Source organism: Phoca vitulina, unplaced genomic scaffold (assembly GCF_004348235.1).
Source record: "Phoca vitulina isolate PV1807 unplaced genomic scaffold, GSC_HSeal_1.0 scaffold23, whole genome shotgun sequence".
NCBI classification, from domain to species: domain Eukaryota; kingdom Metazoa; phylum Chordata; class Mammalia; order Carnivora; family Phocidae; genus Phoca; species Phoca vitulina.
In genome coordinates, this window is record NW_022589726.1 from 14340587 (window position 1) to 14361427 (window position 20841).

The 20841-nt window shown below is 40.3% G+C and overlaps 1 protein-coding gene across 5 annotated transcripts in view; it reads right to left on the reverse strand.

The window, feature by feature from the left end:
• The window catches only part of OS9 (OS9 endoplasmic reticulum lectin), a 31457-nt gene extending 17866 nt beyond the window's left edge, over positions 1 to 13591 (reverse strand). For 3 of the 5 annotated variants that reach the window (XR_004301331.1, XR_004301332.1, XR_004301330.1), the window contains exons 1-5: positions 13381 to 13590; positions 12795 to 12971; positions 11869 to 11932; positions 11662 to 11738; positions 11376 to 11474 (exon numbers count right to left, since the gene is read on the reverse strand). Coding sequence is in view for 2 of the 5 variants with exons in the window: in XM_032420604.1 (XP_032276495.1) it covers positions 11376 to 11474; positions 11662 to 11738; positions 11869 to 11932; positions 12795 to 12971; positions 13381 to 13542 (579 nt within the window). In the remaining 3 variants the exon portion in view is untranslated. Of the gene's footprint in view, positions 1 to 11375; positions 11475 to 11661; positions 11739 to 11868; positions 11933 to 12794; positions 12972 to 13380 lie in introns of all 5 variants that reach the window. The other 2 variants (XM_032420604.1, XM_032420605.1) reach the window with 1 other exon arrangement.
• Between the last annotated feature and the right edge of the window lie 7250 nt (positions 13592 to 20841).

Consider the following 20841-nt stretch of genomic DNA (forward strand, 5'->3'; position numbering starts at 1 on the left):
AACTATTGGGACTTCATCAAGATAAAAAGCTTTTCCACAGCAAAGGAAACAATCAACAAAACCAAAAGACCCAACAGAATGGGAGAAGATACTTGCAAATGACATTATCAGATAAAGGGCTAGTATCCAAAATCTATAAAGAACTTATCAAACTCAACACCTAAAGAACAAATAATCCAATCAAGAAATGGGCAAAGACATACAAATAGCCAATAGACACATGAAAAAATGCTGAACATCACTCAGAATCAGGGAAATACAAATCAAAACCACAATGAGATACCACCTCATACCAGTTAGAATGGCTAAAATTAACAAGTCAGGAAATGACAGATGTTGACGAGGATGCAGAGAAAGGGGAACTTTCTTACACTGTTGGTGGGAATGCAAGCTGGTGCAGCCACTCTGGAAAACAGTATGGAGGTTCCTCAAAAAGTTGAAAATAGAGCTACCCTATGACCCAGCAATTGCACTACTGGGTATTTACCCCAAAGATACAAATGTAGTGATTCGAAGGGGCACCTGCACCCCAATGTTTATAGCAGCAATGTCCACAATAGCCAAAATATGGAAAGAGCCCAGATGTCCATCAACAGATGAATGGAGAAAGAAGATGTGGTATATATATACTATGGAATACTACTCAGCCATCAAAAAAAATGAAATCTTGCCATTTGCAGTGACGTGGATGGAACTAGAGGGTATTGTGTAAGTGAAATAAGTCAATCAGAGAAAGACAATTATCGTATGATCTCACTCATATGTGGAATTTAAGAAATGAAACAGAGGATCATAGGGGAAGAGAGGGAAAAATAAAACAAGATGAAATCAGAGAGGGAGACAAACCACGAGAGACACTTAATCATAGGAAAGAAACTAAGGGTTGCGGGGGAAGGGGGGGTAACTGGGTGATGGACATTAAGGAGGACACGTGATGCAATGAGCACTGGGTATTATATAAGACTGATGAATCACTGACCTCTACGTCTGAAACTAATAATACATTATATGTTAATTGAATTTAAATTTTAAAAAATACTAAAAAAAAAGAATTTTTTAAGTGTGAAAAAAATTCAAGAAGTTAGAAAGAGACGTGAATAAACATAAAGCAGAAGGACAAGAATAATAAAGATAAAATAATGATGTTAATGATGGGCGCCTGGGTGGCTCAGCTGGTTAAGTGTCTGCCTTCAGCTCAGGTCATGATCCCGGAGTCCTGGGATCGAGTCCCGCATCGGGCTCCCTGCTCAGCGGGGAGTCTGCTTCTCCCTCTCACCCTACCCCCTCTTGTGCTCTCTCTGTTTCAAATAAATAAAATAAAATCTTTAAAAAAAAATAAAATAAAATAAAATAAAATAATGATGTTAATGAAATAGTAAACAGACAACAGAGTGGATAAAGTCAAAATGCGGCTCTTGGACTAACAGACAAAATCTCGAGCAAGACAGATCAACAAAAAGAGAAAAGGTGAAGTCAATATTAGGAATTAAAAAGGGAACAGATCTATAAAAAGTGACTATTAAAAATAAAACATTATAGGAGGCGCCTTGGGTGGCTCAGTCAGCTAAGCGTCTGCCTTCAGCTCGGGTCATGATCCCAGGGTCCTGGTATCAAGCCCCGCATGGGGCTCTCTGCTCAGCGGGTAGCCTGCTTCTCCCTCTCCCTCTGCCCCTCTCCTTGCTTGTGTGCTCTCTCTCTCTCAAATAAATAAATCTTTAAAAAAATACAGGGCGCCTGAGTGGCTCAGTCGTTAAGCATCTGCCTTCGGCTCAGGTCATGATCCCAGGGTCCTGCGATCGAGTCCCACATTGGGCTTCCTGCTCCGCGGGAAGCCTGCTTCTCCCTCTCCCACTCCCCCTGCTTGTGTTCCCTCTCTCGCTGTGTCTGTCTCTGTCAAATAAATAAATAAAATCTTTAAAAAAATAAAATAAAAACATTATAATTTTATGTTAATACATTTGAAAATTTAGACAACTAAATAATGGCCTATGAAATTGTAACTTGTTAATGCTTCATGCATTAATATGAAAAACTCTTATCATCATTTAATAAACTAAATCAGTAGTAAAGACCATCCCCACAATACACAATATACAGGATTGTGGTGTATTGGGACGAGGTGGCTTTAGAGAGTTCTCCCAAACCTTTAAAGAACAGATTAGGAGAATTCCTATCTTAGCAAACTGTTCCAGAGAACAAGGAAAGAGAGAAACTTTTCAAGACATTTATGAAGCTAATATAACTTGATACCAAGACAAGACTAAAACAATACAAGAAAATTGTAGACCAATTCACTTATGAAAACAGCTGTAAAAATCAATTAAAATACTAGGAAACTGAATATATCAGTGTATTAAGAATATTTCAAAGGGCACCCGGCTGGCTCAGTCAGTAGAGCACGTGAGTCTTGATCTCAGGGTTGTCATTCGAGCCCCATGTTGAGTGTAGAGATTACTTAAAAATAAAATATTAAAAAAATACTTTGTGACCATTAATTATCCCAGAAATGCAAGGGTAAAAAAATCATCTTAGAAAATGAATTAGTTGAATTCACCATATTAAAAAAAAATATGGAAAACCATATAACCATCTTGATAGATACAGAAAAAACATGTTAAAATTCCACACCTACCCATGATGAAAATGTTCCTCAAACTAGGAATAAAATGGATCTTCATTCACCTGATAAAGGGTGTCTACAAAAAGCCTACAAGAAAACATCATGTTCATAGTGTAACTTCAGGAGTACTCCCTTAAAGTCAGAACACGCCGAAATGCTCACCATAACCACTTCTACTGCACTGCAGGTATAAGAAAAATGAAATATATAAGGATTAGAAAGGAAGAAACCAAAGTGTTCCTATTTTCAGATGACATAAGTTATTCACATAGAAAATCCATGAGAACCTGCAAACTATTAGGAATGAGAGTTCAGTAAAGTTGTGAATACAAGATCAAAATATCAAATTAATAATGTGAGCATACCCCAGCAACACTCAATCAGAAAATGTAATTTTTAAAAGATGCTATTTACAGGCTCAGTCAGTTGAGCGTCTGACTCTTGATTTCAGCTCAAGTCATGATCTCGGGGTCATGGGACTGAACACTGCATTGGGCTCTATGCTCAGTGAGAAGTCTGCTGGAGATTCTCTCTCTCTCTCCTTCTCCTGCTGCCCCTCCCTGCTCAAATGGATAAGTAAATCTTTTTAAAAATAAATAAATGAAAGATGCCATTTAGAATAGCATCAAAAACTATAAGGTACCTATATGCTTGAAACATTTGCCTACACACATAAGACACAAATAAAAGCTACAAGGTATCTAGAACTAACCTCACATGAGATATACAAAAGCTTTCACAGAGAAAATTAAAATATTTCGAAAGTACAAGGCAATAAATAAATAGTATACATTATGTTCATTGTGAATGAAGAGTCAATATCATAAATATCAATTCTCTCCAAATTAATATAAAATTCAATGTAATTCCAATTAAAATCCCCAACAGTTTTTTCACAGAACTTGTCCAATAATATCTCAGGCAGTTTTGAAGAACAAAGGAAAAAAATGCCTATTATCAGATACCAAGACTTACTAAAAAGCTATAGTACTTAAAGCAATGTGGTATTGGCATAAGAATAGACAGACTATTGAAACAAAAGAGAAGTCAAGAAGAAAATGCACATATATATGGCAGCTTGATACATGCCTGGTGCAGCACCACAAATCAGGGGAGAAAGTATGGGCTGCTCAATAAATGATGCTGGGACAGCCAGTTATCCAGATGAAAAATAGGTATATTTGGGTTCCAAGCTTACATGATACATCAAATTAAATTAATTTATTGAATTAAAGTCCAACATATGAGAAGAAAACTTCTATAATTTGAAAAATACAAATGAATAGGACCTTTCCCATTAATAAAAGGTACAAAATGTACAAACTTTAAAGAAAAAGACTGAAATTTTTAATCATATTGGAATTTTTAAAATTTTAAATTAAAAGTACATTGGAGATACTATGAACAAAAGAAAAAGACAAGCATAGATAGAATGTAGATGACCAAGGAATTAAATTTGGAATATATAAAGAATGCCTTCCTAACTCATTCTGTGAGGCTAACACTACCCTGAGACCAAACCCAGACAAAGACAGTACAAGAAAACTATAGACCAGGATCCCTTGTAAATACAAATGCAAAATTTCTCAACAAAATACTAGCAAACCAAATTCAGTAGGATATTGAAAGCATTATGCATCATGATTTATGTGGGTTTTATTCCAGGAATGCAAAGATGGCTCAATATACAAAAATCAATCTGCATACTACAATAGACCATATTAACAGGAATGAAGAAAAAAGCCACATGATCATCTCAATTGGTGTGAACAAAGCATCTGACAAAAGTCAACACCCTTTCCTAATAAAATCACTTCATAAACTGGGAATAGAAGAGAATATCCTCAATAATATAAAGGCTACAAAAGAAAACCCATACCTAACATCATACTCAATGGTGAAAGATTGAAAGATTTTCCACTAATAATAGGAACAGGATAAGGATGCCCACTTTATGTCACTTCTATTTAACATAGTGCTGGAAGTTCTAACCAGAGCAATTAGGCAAGAAAAAGAAATAAAGGCATCCAAATTGGAAAGGAAGAAGTAAAATCGTGTCTATTCATAGTGACATGATATTACACATAGAAAATCCAAAAGAACCCACACACAAAAAAATTGTTACAGCTAATAAGTGAATTCAGCAAAGTTGCAGGATATAAAATCAATCTGCAAATACCAGTTGTATTTCTGTATACTTGTAATGAACAAGCCAAAAAAGGCAATTTTTAAAAATTTTCCCTTACAATAGCATCAAAAAATAAACTACTTAGGATAAATTTATCCAAGGAGATGAAAGACTTGCACATGGAAAACTACAGAATATTACAGAAAGAAATTACAGAAGACACAAATAAATGGAAAGACATCTTATGTTCATGGATTAGAAAACTTAATAATAAGATGGCAATACTACACAAAGTAATCTACATATTCGATGCAATCCCTATCAAAATCCCAATGGCCTTTTTTATAGATAGAGAAAAATACATCTTAAAATTTATATAGAACCTCATATAGCCAAAACAATCTCAAAAAAAGAACAAAGTTGGAAGACTCAACACTTCCTAATTTCAAAACACTACAAAGCCACAGCAATTGAAACAGTGTGGTACTGGCATTAGGATAAACAGACCAATGGAGTAGAACAGAGCTCAGAAATAAACCCTAACAGGGGCGCCTGGGTGGCTCAGTCGGTTAAGCAGCTGCCTTCGGTTCAGGTCATGATCCTGGGGTCCTGGGATCGAGCCCCGCATCCGACTCCCTGCTCAGTGGGGAGCCTGCTTCTCCCTCTCCCTCTGCCTGCCACTCTGCCTGCTTGTGCTCTCTCTCTCTCTGTCAAATAAATAAATAAAATCTTAAAAAAAAAAAAAAGAAAAGAAATAAACCCTAACATATTTGCTCATTTGATTTTCCACAAGGGTACTAAGGATAAGGATAGTATTTCCAACAAATGGTGCTAGAAAAACTGGATGTTTACATGCAAACAAATGAAGTTGGATCCTTATCTTACTTTATAAACAAAAATCAACTCAATGGAAGCCTTGGTGGCCCAGTCAGTTAAGCGTCTGGCTTCAGCTCAGGTCATGATCTCAGGGTCCTGGGATTGAGCCCTGCATGGGGCTCCCTGCTCAGCAGGGCGCCTGCTTCTCCCTCTCCCTCTGCACCCCCCACTTGTGCTCTCTCTCTCAAATAAAGAAATAAAATCTTTTTAAAAAATCAACTCAGAACTATAAAACTATAAAACTCTTAGAAGAAAACATAAGTAAAAATCATGACCTTGGAATAGGCAATGATTTCTTAACTATGAGGCCAAAAGCACAGGCAATAAAAGAAAAAATAGGTAAATCACACTTCATCAGAATTAAAAACCATTATACATCAAAGAACACTATTAACAGAGTCCCTCAGACAAATTCTTGTGCACTCACAATGAGACCTACATTGCAGCACTGTGTGTAAGAGCATTAGAGTTGAAACCCGACCATTCCTCAGTAAAGGAATAGTAAGTAAACAGTGAAACACAATGCAGCCATTAAAATCATTGAACCAGGGGCGCCTGGGTGGCTCAGTCAGTTGGGCAGCTGCCTTCAGCTCAGGTCGTGATCCCAGGGTCCTGGGATCGAGCCCCGCATTGGGCTCCTTGCTCAGCAAGAGCCTGCTTCTCCCTCTCCCTGCCGCTCTGCCTACTTGTGCTGTCTTTCTGTCAAATAAATAAATAAAATCTTTAAAATAAATAAATAAACAAAATCATTGAACTAGATCTCCATGTCATGCCACAGAATGGCAAACACTGATTAGTGAAAAAGCAAGTTGATACCACTAATGTATAATTTTAAAATACAAAACAATCTATACTGTCTATGATATGTGTACGACTAATAAAAGTACAAAGCAAGCATGGAGATGGTTGCGGTTGTTTCTGGAGAGGAGGGAGAGGGAAGAAATGAGAGGGTGGGCTTTAACTATATCATTAGCATTTTATTCCTTTCTGATGCAAATATGGCAAAATGTTAACATCTGTTTCCCTTGGCCATGGATTTATGGGTCTCTATGACATTATTTTCTGTTAAGTTTGAAATGTTTCATAATTAGGGCGCCTGGGTGGCTCAGTCGTTAAGCGTCTGCCTTCAGCTCAGGTCATGATCCCGGGGTCCTGGGATCGAGTCCTGCATCGGGCTCCCTGCTCGGCGGGAAGCCTGCTTCTCCCTCTCCCACTCCCCCTGTTTGTGTTCCCTCTCTCGCTGTCTCTCTCTCTGTTGAAAAATAAATAAAATCTTTAAAAAAAAAAAAGAAAGAAATGTTTCATAATTAGAAATTAGAAAGGGAAAAATCTTAGATCTCTGTGAAATCTTACTTAATACAAGAATTGAGATGGGGATCCAAATTTGTTTAATTCAAGATGGCTAGCCATTCCCAAACCCCACAGGGACTGCACTTTTACCAAACACCATGCACACTGCTACTACCCAGGAGGCATGGGGAGACAGAACTTCACTGTGCTTGCCCTGGAGGGGGAGGTTTACTCAATCACGAAAGCAATGAACTTGGGTGGTCTATCAGGATATAAGAACTAAAAAATGAGAAACAGCCAAACAGGAATGCCCTCAACTGTCTCCAGACTCCCCAACAAATACAGCACCCTTCCATGCCCATGACGACCCTACATACGCTCAGAGTAACTGCTCCCCGTGTTCCCTATCCCGGCCCTGCCCGCATTCTCTTTCCTGTCTTTCTCCTGTGACTCAATCTCTCCTTTCTGCCAGGTCCACACAACAGCATTTATACCTGCTCCCATCTTAAAACACGAAACAACAAAGTACCACTCTCCCCAACCTCATAACCCCTCTAACTAGGGCTCGCCTTTTCCCTCCCCTTCACTCCAGACTTCTTCAAAGGCTTCCACTTCTTCACCATCCCACTGAAACTGCTGTAGCAAAGATCACCAATGACCTCTGCTCAGGGGAGACTGGGAGTACAGGACTTAGAACTTTTCATCTGGTTCCCATGCCTATGGTCTGAATTCTCATTTCCTTGTGCACGCTTTGCTTTTATTAAATTAATAATTCCCATGATCACCTACAAGCAGTTTTTAATTCTCTTACCTGAAGGTTCAGATGCAACTGCCGCCACGGACCAGTCCCTCCTTGAAATGCATTGCTGTATCTCCTTTCTGGCCCTTCTCTGCAGAGCCCCCCTTCTGCCCATGCTTTCAATGATGGCTTCCTCAACATTCTGTTCCACTTTTTTTTACTATATACTGTTTCTTTGGGAGGATTTTACTCAGACCATGGCTCCAATTATAGCCAATATGTTGATGACTCCCAGCCCTCTGGGTTCAATTCGGATCTCTCTCCTGAGCTCCAAACCCACAGATCCAACAGCCTCCTCAGAAATCTCTTTTTGGATGCCTTCAGCCACCAAATCATCATACTCAAAAACCAGAATCAACATTTTCCTTCACCAGACCTACTCCTCTTTCTACTATACCTAACTCAGTAACAGGAACCACCCACCATCTATCCAGTTGCTCAAGCCAGAAACCCACGAATCTTACTCTATTGACTCTGTCCCCTAAATTTCCCCCAAAATTCACATTTCTTCATTCCCTCGGCCACTTTCTCACCTGGATTGCTGCAATCACCTCCTAACTGGCCTCCAATCATCTGCTCCACTCCAGCCAGAGTGAGCCTTCAAAACCAAAATTGGATAGGTCATCATTCTGCTTCAAATATTTCACTGGTTTCCCCCTTATTTCTCAGATTGTCCAAACTCCTCAACACAGCTCCAGAGCTTCCTGACGTGTAAACTGTCCCCTAACATTTGCTCAGCCTCACCTCCCACACTCCCTTCCTACAATTCTCTCCAGTCACCATGAATAGCTATCGATTGCCCCTGGCCTCCAGGCCTTGGGCACTTACCGTACCTTCCAGCTGGAATGCCCTCTTCCCTCTCCCACTCCTCTACCACTGCTGGACTGACTCCTCGACCTTCAACTGTCAGTTCAAAAGGTCACGTTCTCCAGGAAGCTTCCTCTTTACCTAGACATGGCCAGGTCCTTTATTGTGTGGCCCCCTATGATATCTACTTCACCGGTCAGACTTTATCCTGCTTGTTGTGGCTGTTTATTTAATATCTGTCTCCTGAGAGCAGGACTAGGTTTCTCAGTCATTTTATCCCCAGTTTCTATTACAGTGCTTGGCACACGGCATATGTTCAAGAGATGAGAAGGAAATGCAGTCTTTGAACCAAGGGGCTCTTGGCCTACTGAAGCTACAAATAATAATAAAGAAATAGGGGTGCCTGGGTGGCTCAGTCGGTTAAGCATCTGACTCCTGATGTCAACTCAAGTCTTGATCTCAGGGTTGTGAGTTCAAGCCCTACGCTGGGCTCCATGCTGGGTATGGAGCCTACGTAATAATAATAACAATAATATAATAAAGTAAGTGCTATAATAGATTATATAGGTGTGTAAATGCTTGTGGGTTGCTATGGTCTGATTATTTATGTCCCCCTAAACATTTTTGCCCAATGTGATGGTATTAGGAATTGGGGCCTTTGGGAGGTGCTTAGGTCATAAGGGAGGAACCTTCACAAACGTGATTAATGCTCTTATAAAAGAGGCTCCACAGAGCTCCCTAGCCCCTTCCACCATGTGAGAATAAACAAGTCTATGACCTGGAAGAGGGCCCTCACCCCACCACGATGGCACCCTGATCTCCAACTTCCAGCTTCCAGAACTGTAAGGAAAAAATTTCTGTTTATAAGCTACTCAGTCTGTGGTATTTTGTTCTAGCAACCCAAAAAGACTAAGCCATGGATATATGTAGACATGGATAGGTATTTACGAAATGCTGAAGAAACCTAACTAACCATCTGGGTTAGCCAAGAAAGTTCCCATGAAATAAATGACATTTGAACTAGCTTATCATTCATTCAACAAATAATTTCTGGGCACTTGCTTGGTGCCAGGCACTGTTCCAGGCACCAAGGATATAGCAGAAAATCAGACAGACAAAAAATTTAAGAAAAGTCCCTGCCTTCCTGGAGCTTATTCTAGTTGGGATGTCGACTGAGAGAGATATTAAACTCAAACAAATAAGATAATTTCAGGAAAGGATACAGGCTTTCAAGAATATAAAACACTGTAGGTGTTTACCAGCACGGAGGCAGAAGGCTGCGTGTGTTCTGTGTGCCTATATTAGGGCTCCCTGTGGAGGTGTCACAGGGATACATAACCTGAATGAGGGGATGGAGCCAACCACTCGGAGATCTGGGGGAAGACAGCTTTAGGCAGAGGGAACAACGAGACCCATTGATTCAGAGAACAGAAAGAAGGCCAGTGGGGCGGAAACACAATGAGTATTTATATCTCCAGCCCAGACCTCATCCCTGAACTCTGGAATCACAGAGCCAGCTACCAAATGGACATCACCACTGGAGGTCTATAGTCATTTTGACCTTCTTTTGTCTAACACCAACCTTGTTTCCCCCTCCAAACCCATTCCTTCCCATTTTAGTAAATGACAATTGCATTGTTCCAGTTGCTCAAGCTAAAAACCCTGGAGACATACTTGACTCGACCCCATATCCAGTCCATCAACAAATCTTATTGGCTCCACCTTCAAAATATATCCAGAATCTGAGGGCTTCCCACCACCTCCCCAGCCACCCCAATCTTGCTGAAGTATTTGGATCTTAGCCTTTGTGCAAGGTGGAATCACTGAAGGTTTTCCAGGACTGGACAGAGAAGTGACACTTGCCATAGTGGTGTGTTGGAGTCAGCTCACACCAGTTCACAACAGCCAACTGGTAAATGTTCAAGAATGTTGCAAGATGGTTGACATCACAGTGATAGCATGAATTTGGCCATGGTAGGAATGTTTATACCACAGATAATGGCAAATGTTACAAATCAAGGCTCCCCCCTCCCTACCCCCCACTCTATCCTGGTGATCAGAGTGTTCAACATCTATCAGAACACAACTGCATGTGAAAATCTGTATTACAGAAAGATAATCTGTGTGTGATCAGTTGTGTAATTCTGGTCTCTATAGGTGTTTATGTTTGTGAATACACATTAGAAGCACCTGAAGAACCTTTCCCACCATACATCTGCCTGCTTGCCTGAATTCAGTTAAGGACCACTAGATCAGGAACACCTGTTAAGAGGCTGTTGGCAGTGATGCAGGTGAGAGATCAAGACGCCAAGCATAGGAAAGAAGAGAGTGGTCAGAGAAATCTAGAAGTAGAATGAACAGGCTTTGTCATTTACTCTGAGAGAACTAGATTCCTTTCCTTCACACCACTCCTCAGTTTGTAGTCACAGACTCACTTCTGTGATTCTTTTGTTAACATGTCTTCCTATCTAGACTGAGGGCAGGGGCTGCATGTTTCCCCACCACTGTATGCCCAGAGTGGAGCCCAATCTACACCAGTACTACCTCACCGACGAGTCGTTACGTGAAGAAAGGACGAGTCTGAAGTGACGCTCAGGTTTCTAGCTTAGGTGATAAAGAGAAGAAACATGGGAAAAAGAATAGGCGTGGCTAGGGGTTCCGAGGGGAGGATTTGGGAAGCATTGACTTGAAGGGCCTTGGAAACTATCCAGGCAGGGGCGTCCAGCTACCAGCCGGAAATAGGAGTCTTAAACTTAAGAGTTTTGGGTCTGGAAGAGACCTTCTGGAGTCTAACATGCAGTCCTGCCCTCCTCCCTTAGAATCTAAATCGTCAACTTCCCTCTCTTGAGACTCACCCGAACCTCGGCCTCCCGTGGCCTCCCATTGAGGTCGCACTTGGACCCATTGCCATAGGTCTGGCTGTGGTAGCGTTTCAGGCGATGCTGCTTGGAGGCCTGGGGAGGACATCAAGAAGGAGGGCGGGGGGCGGAAGAAAGACAGCAAAAAGGAAGAATGGCACTTTGTCCTAATGGCCACCAAGCCCCAAGCAACATGTCAGCTAATCCTGCCCCTCCCCTTCTGGTCAGGGCTCTGAGTCTACAGCCAGGACCCCATTCTCTCCCAATCCCAGACTCCTGCCACCTTGGCTGTCTCATCATCCCAGTCGAAGGCCGATTGGTAGTAGCCGAGATAGAGGACTTCACCTTTGATCTCTGAATCTACAAGAGAAACCACAGTGAAGCACTGTTACTCCCTTCTAAGAGGACCAAGAGGGAAGGGGACTGGGAGGGCAGGTCACCTTCCATGATGTGATGCTGAGGGCTTAGGGAAAATGTAGGCGTGAGTCACCTTCCATGTGGTACTGCTGGATGTGGCGTCCATAACAGAATTCATACGTCCACCAGTCCTTGGTCTGACAATAAAAAAATGAACAATCAAAGGGATAGAGTGCAGATGTCTCTGCTTGGAACCTGAATCTCTCCTGGCTCCAAGACACATAACCTCTCAACTACTTCTCCTCCCCTCTGCTTCCACACTCAATTCTCCAGATTCTCAGTGAGGAGATAGGGCTGCTTTCCTTCTGTGACTGGGAGAAATACTTCTACAGTATGTTTTCCACCTGTGGTCTTTCCACTCCTCCCTTTCTAAATATTTTTTTTTAAATCCTTCTTTGCCTTCAAGAAAGATAAGAAATCATGGTATCCTTGAAGCACTCAGACCAGGAAAATACAGAATATTCAAATACTAACTGAACTTCTACAACATTCCTTGTGCTAGTCACTGGGGATACAGCCGTGAACAAGATAAATTCTCTGACCTCATGGACTCACATTCCAGACCAAAATTAAATAAACTGATGATTCAGTTGGTAAGATGATTTCAGATCATGAAAAATGCCATGATGAAAATAAAAGAGGGTACTGGGCAGAGAGTGACAGGGGTAGGGGGTGACTCAACCAGGAAGGCTTCTCTAGGAGAGTGTCCCTCCTACCTACGCTGACCCTCTTCAGACACCTCAATCTTGGCTTACCCATTACTCTGAGACCTTCTATCCTAACCCTCCTTACGTTCAGCGAAGTGTCATCAGTGGTTGCAAGATTCTTTGCTTCTTTCCTGTCTGTACAACATGTCTACTCCTCCAATGGTCTGTCTACTCCTCCAATGGTCTTAACTCCTATAGGTCCTCTCGATCCCTTTTCATTCACGGATACCCTGGTTCCCAGATAGCTAGCCAGCTCCCAAGCCCTCATTCCATCCTCCCCAAGCCCTTTCACCTTCAGCAGGCAAGGAGCATCTTTCATTGGGCTCAACAACTCGGGGATCCCAGGCCCTCGGTAAGCAGGTGCCTCCTCCTCCCTTTCACGCTGGAAGTGAATAGCTCCAGCTGGCAGGCGACATTCATAGCGCTGTTTGTACTTAGAGGAGACAATCACCACGTCGGAAGCTTGGCTCTGGGAAAGAAGGGAGGGTCGGGGGGCAGGGAGGCAAAGAGAGGCTGGGATCAGAGAGAACGAAATCCCTCTTCAGATCCTGGGGAAGAGCCCAGTCAAGTCAGAATGAGCCACAAGTCCTCCAGCTGTGTTTGGCGGGTGAGGGGAGAGAGCACTCCCACTTCTCGCGGGGCGGAGTCTGGGTGCTTCTATCAGGAACTGAAGCTGACAGCGGGAAGCCCCACCTCTCCAGTACCTCGCCCCAAGGGAATGGGTCTCAGTCAACGAGCTTTAGGAGTCATCGTAAAACCCCTACCTACTCTTCCCGATTCTTCTTAGGCTACCGCTGCAGACTCCACAGCTGCCCTTCTTCCTCCACCTTTTCCCCCTTTCCCTTGCCCCAGACCTCGGCCCCTCCACGCCTCCTCACCTGCCCTCCCATGACAGGCAACGGCAGGATCTCGATCCCATAACGCATCTCACTCAGCTCCTCTAGGTTCAGGCTGCCGACACCGCCAGTCAGACTTGCGGGTAACAGGAGCCCCAGAAGCAGCAGCCCCAACAGACTGGACAGCGGAGCTTCCGCCGCCATCTTTCGCTCACCTTCTTACCCAGAGCGGCTCCTTCCGCCCTAAACCTGGCAGCGGCCTCACCCCGCCCATGAACGCCGCAAGGTCTCATTGGCTAGGCAGTCTGTCCCTCTCACCTACCCTGTTCCCATTTGTAAACGTGACCCCGAAGCCCACGGGGAGGTGGACCACGACGATAAGCAAAACCATTTGCTGCTCGCGATTGGTCAGAGAGGCCAACCAATTCTCGCCGATATCAGACCCCCTCCCACCCTCGCCCGTCGCCAGAGAGGCGGGGTATAATGCGCCGGCCCTCTGAAGCAATTTTTCTGTCTTCGCCCAACTGTCATGCGCATCTCTTTTTTTCATTTTTTTAAGTCGTTTCTTGCATTGTAGACTGCCCCCGCCAGGTGGAGGATTGAGGCCGATGGGTGAGTGCACGCAATACCCATGAAAGCTACTTAATACTTGTTGCAAAACAGTTATGTAAAAACATTCCTCTTTTCATATATACATACAACTATAGGGCATTCTGGTAATCTGTGTCAAAACCTTTCTACACGATCCTACAGTCCTCCAAAAAAATTATCCTAAAGAAATAACGGGGGCTTCCAGTTAAACACTGGGGGTGGAGTGGGGGGCAAATTCCCGTATCATCCTCCAGGCCCAGAATGGGAAAGGAGACAACAGCAGCAATATTTTAGAAGCTAGAAAATAAATGGAGGAATGGTAACTGGCTTAACAAACCCGAGAAATTGATTCCTAAACAAAGATAAACAAGAGCATGATTATACTTTTGGAAAAACTCCTCTGGGGAATGTGACCAGTCCAAAAGAGAAATCCTAAAGATACTCTCATCAGGGTTCTCTTAATGAGATAGACGAAAGAACCCTACAATTAAGCCCTTGGCCTACATGTCCCAGCTCTCACATGGTCTTTCCAGCTTTTTAATGTCCTCACTCTAAAATATAACCAGGCAGCCAAAGATCATTAGACATTTAAGGAAATCCTTTAATATACAAGAAAGAAACCAAAACAGACAAGAAGGAAAAAAGCAATTTAGAAGAAACAAATTGCAAGGGAGAGGGGTGCCTGGGTGGCTCAGTTGGTTAAGCGTCTGCCTTGGCTCAGGTCATGATCTCGGGGTCCTGGGATCAGACCCCACATTGGACTCTTGGCTCAGCGGGGCGTCTGCTTCTCCTTCTCACTCTCCCTCTGTGCTCTTTCACTCTCAAATATATAAGTAAAAATCTTAAAAAAAAAAAAAAAAAAAGAAATTGCAAGGGAGAAAAACTTAAAACAAACCAAAAAAATCCATCATTAATATCCTCAGAGAGATAATATATTATATCCATAAAATAACAATAGGAATCTATTTTTAGAAGTAACTACTATTAAGCAAAAAAGAGCTCTTGGAAATCAAAACCATGATAGCAGAAATAAAATTCAATAGAAAGAATGGAGAGTAAAATTGAAAATCAAATTTGCTCTACTTAAAAAGAAAATCAATAAAAATTAGAGATCAGTCCAAAAGGTTGAATATCTGAATAATGGGAGTCGAGAAAGAACAAAGAATCAGAAGGGAAGAAACAATTAAAGCAATTATTCAAAAGTATTCCCCTGAAATGAACAACTAAGACTCTAAATTGTAAGGGCACACTATCCAGCAAAACAAATCAGACCCACACCAAGACACGTCATTATAGAATTTCAGAACACTGAACACAGAGAAATAATTCTAAAAGCTTCCAGAGAGAAAGAACAAGTTGCATACAAGGATCAAAAATCAGAACAAGGGTACCTGGGTGACTCAGTCGGTTAAGCATCTGACTCCAGCTCAGGTCATGATCTCAGGGTTTGGGGATCAAGCCCCACATTGGGCTCTGCCCTCGGCAGGGAGTCTACTTGTCCCTCTGCCCACTCCCTCTTGTGCTCTCTCTCTCAAATAAATAAATAAAATATTTTAAAAAATCAGAACAGCGTTAGGCTTACCAATTCATCCACACTGTAAGGTAGAAGACAATGAAAAAAATGCCCTAACGACTTCAGATATTGTAATTGTCAACACAGATTATAAAATAATTATGCTTACTATACTTAAATAAAAGAGAAAACTGAAAATACATCAGAAAACAGGAAACTATAAGAATGATCTAACATTTAAAATAGAGTTTGTAGAAATGAAAAAATAAAGTTTTAAATTAAAAATTGGATAAAGTAACTAATTTTAAGAAGCAATTATTCTTCGTAGAAGAATTCCAGCTAATAAATGCAGAAGGAATAATATACTGTCATTATTTTACAATTCTAATGAATTAATTTAGGCAATAGTCATCAATGACTGTCAGAAACATTATGTAAGAGGCTTATAGGTGAATCAAGCCCATCCCATGTGCATACACTTTTAAAACTTAACATCATGAAAAGAGAAACAACCAAACATTATGTGCTTCTTGATGGGATACAATAGGAAGCACAGAGCATTATCTATGAAGGATTCTTGCCAAAAAGCCAAAACTCTAAATATAACTATCAGCTTACAGGAAATACGAGAATTAGGAGAAAATATTAACACCATCAGGAATGTAATCAGAAATAAAATAGAATCAATGCCCCAGTTTCTTCAACAAATGCATGCAAGGAAAAATGGGGAGAGGGGAGAACTGTTATGGATTAAAAGAGGTTTAAGAAATATCTCAACCAGGGGGACTGGGTATCTCAGTTTAAGCGTCTGGCTCTTGGTTTTGGCTCAGGTCATGATCTCAGGGTGGTGAGATCAAGACCCATGTTGGGCTCCACGCTCAATGGGGAGTCTGCTTGAGATTCTCTCCCTCTGCCCTTCTCCCTGATCGTGCATTCTCTGGCTCTCTCTGTCTAGTAAATAAATAAATCTTAAAAGAAAAATATATCAACCAAATACAATGTAGATCTTGTTTGGATCCTGAATCAAATTGTCTATAGAAAGACTTATGAATTAATTAGGGAAATTTGGACACTTGTTGGATATTATATAATAGCAAGGTATCATTGTTAATTTGCTGGATGCAATAATGGTGTTATAATTATGTAAAAAAAAAAATCGTCCTTATCTCTTAGAGTTACATACTCATGTACTTACCAATGAAATGGTATAATGTCTAGCATTTCAATTAAAATAATTCTGTGGGAGTCTGGGAGAAATGGTGGGATAGAAATGAAACAAAATGACCATATTTTATAGTAGTTGAAGCAGGATGATAAGTACATGGAAATTCATTATACTTTATTTTTGATTGTATTTAAATTTTTTCATTTAAATTTTCTTTTAAAAAACTCAAAAAGCAGGCACCCGGGTGGCTCAGTTGGTTAAGCGGCTGCCTTCGGCTCGGGTAATAATCCCAGGATCCTGGGATTGAGCCCCACATCAGGTTCCTTGCTCAGTGGGGATCCTGCTTCTCCTTCTGCCTGCCACTCCCTCAGCTTGTGCTTGCTCTCCACCCACCCCCGTGTCAAATAAATAAATAAATAAATAAAATCTTGAAAGAAAGAAAAGAAAGGAAGAAAGAAGGGAGGGAGGGAAGGAAGGAAGGAAGGAAAGAAGGGAGGGAGGGAAGGAAGGAAGGAAGGAAGGAAGGAAGGAAGGAAGGAAGGAAGGAAGGAAGGAAGAAAAAGAAAAAAAGAAAGAAAGAAAGAAAGAAAGAAAGAAAGAAAGAAAAGAAAGAAAGAAAGAAAAAGAAAGACTGTAAATAAAAAAGAAAAAAAATTTTAAATCAAAAAGCAATTTAGATTTACCTGAAAATAGAATTAATGAACTAGAAAATAGATTGGAAGAAATTATTCAGAATGAAATACAAAGCAACAAAGAGGAATATGAAAGAGAAAATAAGACATAGAGAGAGTAAAGTGAGAAATACAACTAATTGGAGTTCAAGAAGGAGTAAAAGAGAATAAAGCAAAAATAACTGTTGAGCATTTTCCAGAACTAATGAAAAATACAAATCTACAGATTCAAGAGGCCTAATGAATTTCAAGCAGAATAGATGAAAAGAAGTCTACACACAGACGTATCACAGTGAAATTGAGTACACTAAGAAAAACAGCAGATCTTAAAATAATCCAGAATGTGGGTTACCTGGTGTATGCATTTATCGAAACTCATTGACCTACAACATATAAGGCCTGTGCATGTAAATTTTACCACAATAAAAATAAAATTAGATGAAAAGCAACCAGAGAAACAGATTGCCTTCAAAGGAGCAGCAGTAAGATTGAGAACTGACTTCTCAATGGCAATAAAAGCCAGAAGACAATAGATGGTATCTTCAGTGTGATGAAAGAAAAGAACTTCCACTGGGAATGTTACAGCCAGTGAAAATGTATTTCAATAATGAGGGCAAAATACAATATTTTCAAATCAAACAGAAACAAAAACCCAGGAGGATTTACAATCAGTAGGCTCTCATTAAGGAAAATCCTAAAAGATGTACTTCAGGTAAAAGGACAAAGATTTTTTTTTAAGATTTTATTTATTTATTTGACACAGAGAGACACAGCGAGAGAAGGAACACAAGCAGGGGGAGTCGGAGAGGGAGAAGCAGGCTCCCTGCTGAGCAGGGAGCCCGATGCGGGACTCGATCCCAGGACTCTGGGGTCATGACCTGAGCCGAAGGCAGACACAATGACTGAGCCACCCAGGCACCCCAAAAGGACAAAGATTCTTGATGGAAGATCTGAGATGTAAGAAGCAATGAAGTGGAGAATAGGTAAAAGTATTGCATGATCATTGGCAGTAAAAAACAATACTAATGTCTTCTGGGAGTTTAATAACTATTAAGATAGAATGAAAACACATCAAAACAATAACATATACATTGGGAGGTCAATGATTAAAATTAAATTGTTCTAGTTTTTTGTATTGTCCACAAGGAGGAGTACTGATTATCAAACTATGTCTTCCAAGCTTCACATCCACCCTTCTATATATCACAGTGATGCTGCAACTACTATTCTGAAAAAATGTTTTTCTTTTTTTAAATAAACTTTATTTTTTACAGCAGTTTTAGGTTCACCAAAAAATTGAGCATGAAGTACGGAGTTCCCATATAACCCCTGTTCTCACACATGCACAGCCTACCCTATTATCAACATCCCACACCAGAGTGGTACACTTGTTACAATCAATGAACCTACTTGACACATCATTATCACTCAAAATTCACAGTTTACACTAGTGTTCACTCTTGGTGTTATAAATTCTGTGAGTTTTGACAAATGAATAATGACATGAATTTACATTAATAGTCCCATGCACAATAGATTCACTGCCCTAAAAATCCTCTGTGATCACTTCATTCATCCCTCCTTCCCTCCTAACTCCTGGTAAACCCTGATCTTTTTATTGTTTCCACAGTTCTGCCTTTTCCACAATGTCATATAGTTGGAATCACAGTATGTAGCCTTTTCAGATTATGATATGCACTTAAGTTTTCTCCATGTCTTCTCATGACTTGATAGCTCATTTCTTTTTACCCCTCAATAATAGTCCATGTCTAGATGTGCCACAGTTTATTTATCCATTCACCTACTGAAGGACACCTTGGTTACTTCCAGGTTCTGGCAGTTATGAATAAAGCTACTAGAAACATCCATGTGCAGGTTTTTGTGTGCACATAAGTTTTCAGTTCATTTAAGTAAATACAAGGAGTGCAATTGCTGGATTGTGTGCTAAGAATATGTTTAACTTTGTAAGAATCTACCAAACTCTCTTCCAAAGTGGCTCTACCATTTTGCATTCCAATCAACAATGAATGAAAGTTCCCATTGCTCTGCATTGGCATTCAGTGTTGACCGTGTTCTGGATTTTGGCCATTCTAATAGGTTTGTAGTGGTATCTGATTGCTGTTTTAATTTGCAATTCCCTAATGACATATGATGTGGAGTATTTTTCATATGCTTATTTGCCATCTATATATCTTCTTTGATGAAGTGTCTGTTCATGTCCTTTTCCCATTTTTTAATCAGGTGTTTGTGTATTATTGTTGAATTTAAGGGTTCTTTGTATATTTTGAATAACATCCCTTTATCAGACATGTCTTTTGCAAATTTTTCTTCCAGTCTATGACTTGTCTTCTTATTCTCTTGACATTGTCTTTCAAAGAGCAGAAATTTTTAATTTCAATGAATTCCAGCTTATAATGATTTCTTTCATGGATGGTATCTTTGGTGTTGTATCTAAAAAGTTATTGCCATACCCAAGGTCACCTGGATTTTCTATGTTATTTTTTAGGAGTCTATAGTTTTGCATTTTACACCTAGGTTTATGATCCACTTTGAGTTAATGTTTGTGAAGGGTGTAAGATCTGTGTCTAGATCGTTTTTTTTCTTTTTTTGCGTGTGGATGTCCAGTGGTTTCAGCACCATTTTTTGAAAATTTTCTCCATCATATTGCCTTTGCTCCTTTGTCAAAGATCAGTTTAGTATATTTATATAGGACTATTTCTGGGCTTTCTAGTCTGTTCCATTGATCTGTTTGCCCATATTTTCACCAATACCACTACATTTTGATTACTGTCGTTTTATAGGAAGTCTTAAATAGTAGTGTTAATCCTCTGACTTTGTCCTTCTACTCTAATATTGTGCTAGCTATTCTAGTCTTCTACCTCTCCATATAAACTTTAGCATCAGTTTGTCAATATCCACAAAATAACTTGCAGGTATTTGGAGTGGGATTGTATTGAGTCTATAGATTAAGTTGGAAAGAACTGACATCTTGACAATATCAAGTCTTCTTATCCATGAACATGGGGTATCTCTCCATTTATTTAATTTTCATTGATTTCTTTCATCAGAGTTTTACAATTTTCCTCATAAAGATATTATACACATTTTGTTAGATTTGTACCTAAGTATTTTATTTTGGGGAGTAGTAATATAATGGTACTGTGTTTTTAATTTCACATTTCACTTGTTCATTGATGGTATGTAGGCAAGCAATTGACATTCTTCTTTTTTTATTGTGTTAAAATGCATATAACATGAAATTTACCATCTTAACCATTTTTAAATGTACAGTTTGATGGCATGAAATACATTCACATTGTTGTGCAACCATCACCACCATCCAGCCCATAAACCCTTTTCATCCTGTAAAACTGAAACTCTATACAGGTTTCCCTGCTATCTGAAAGTAGAGTGTTCTTATAAACCTTTCATAAGCTGAAGCGGTTATGTAAAGCGAAGAAGCAATTACCACTAATTTATATGGAAAACTTTCTGAGTGTTCCCAGACCCAAAAAAATAACCTACCAAATCATACCAAATGACACATGAAACCTAAAATAACA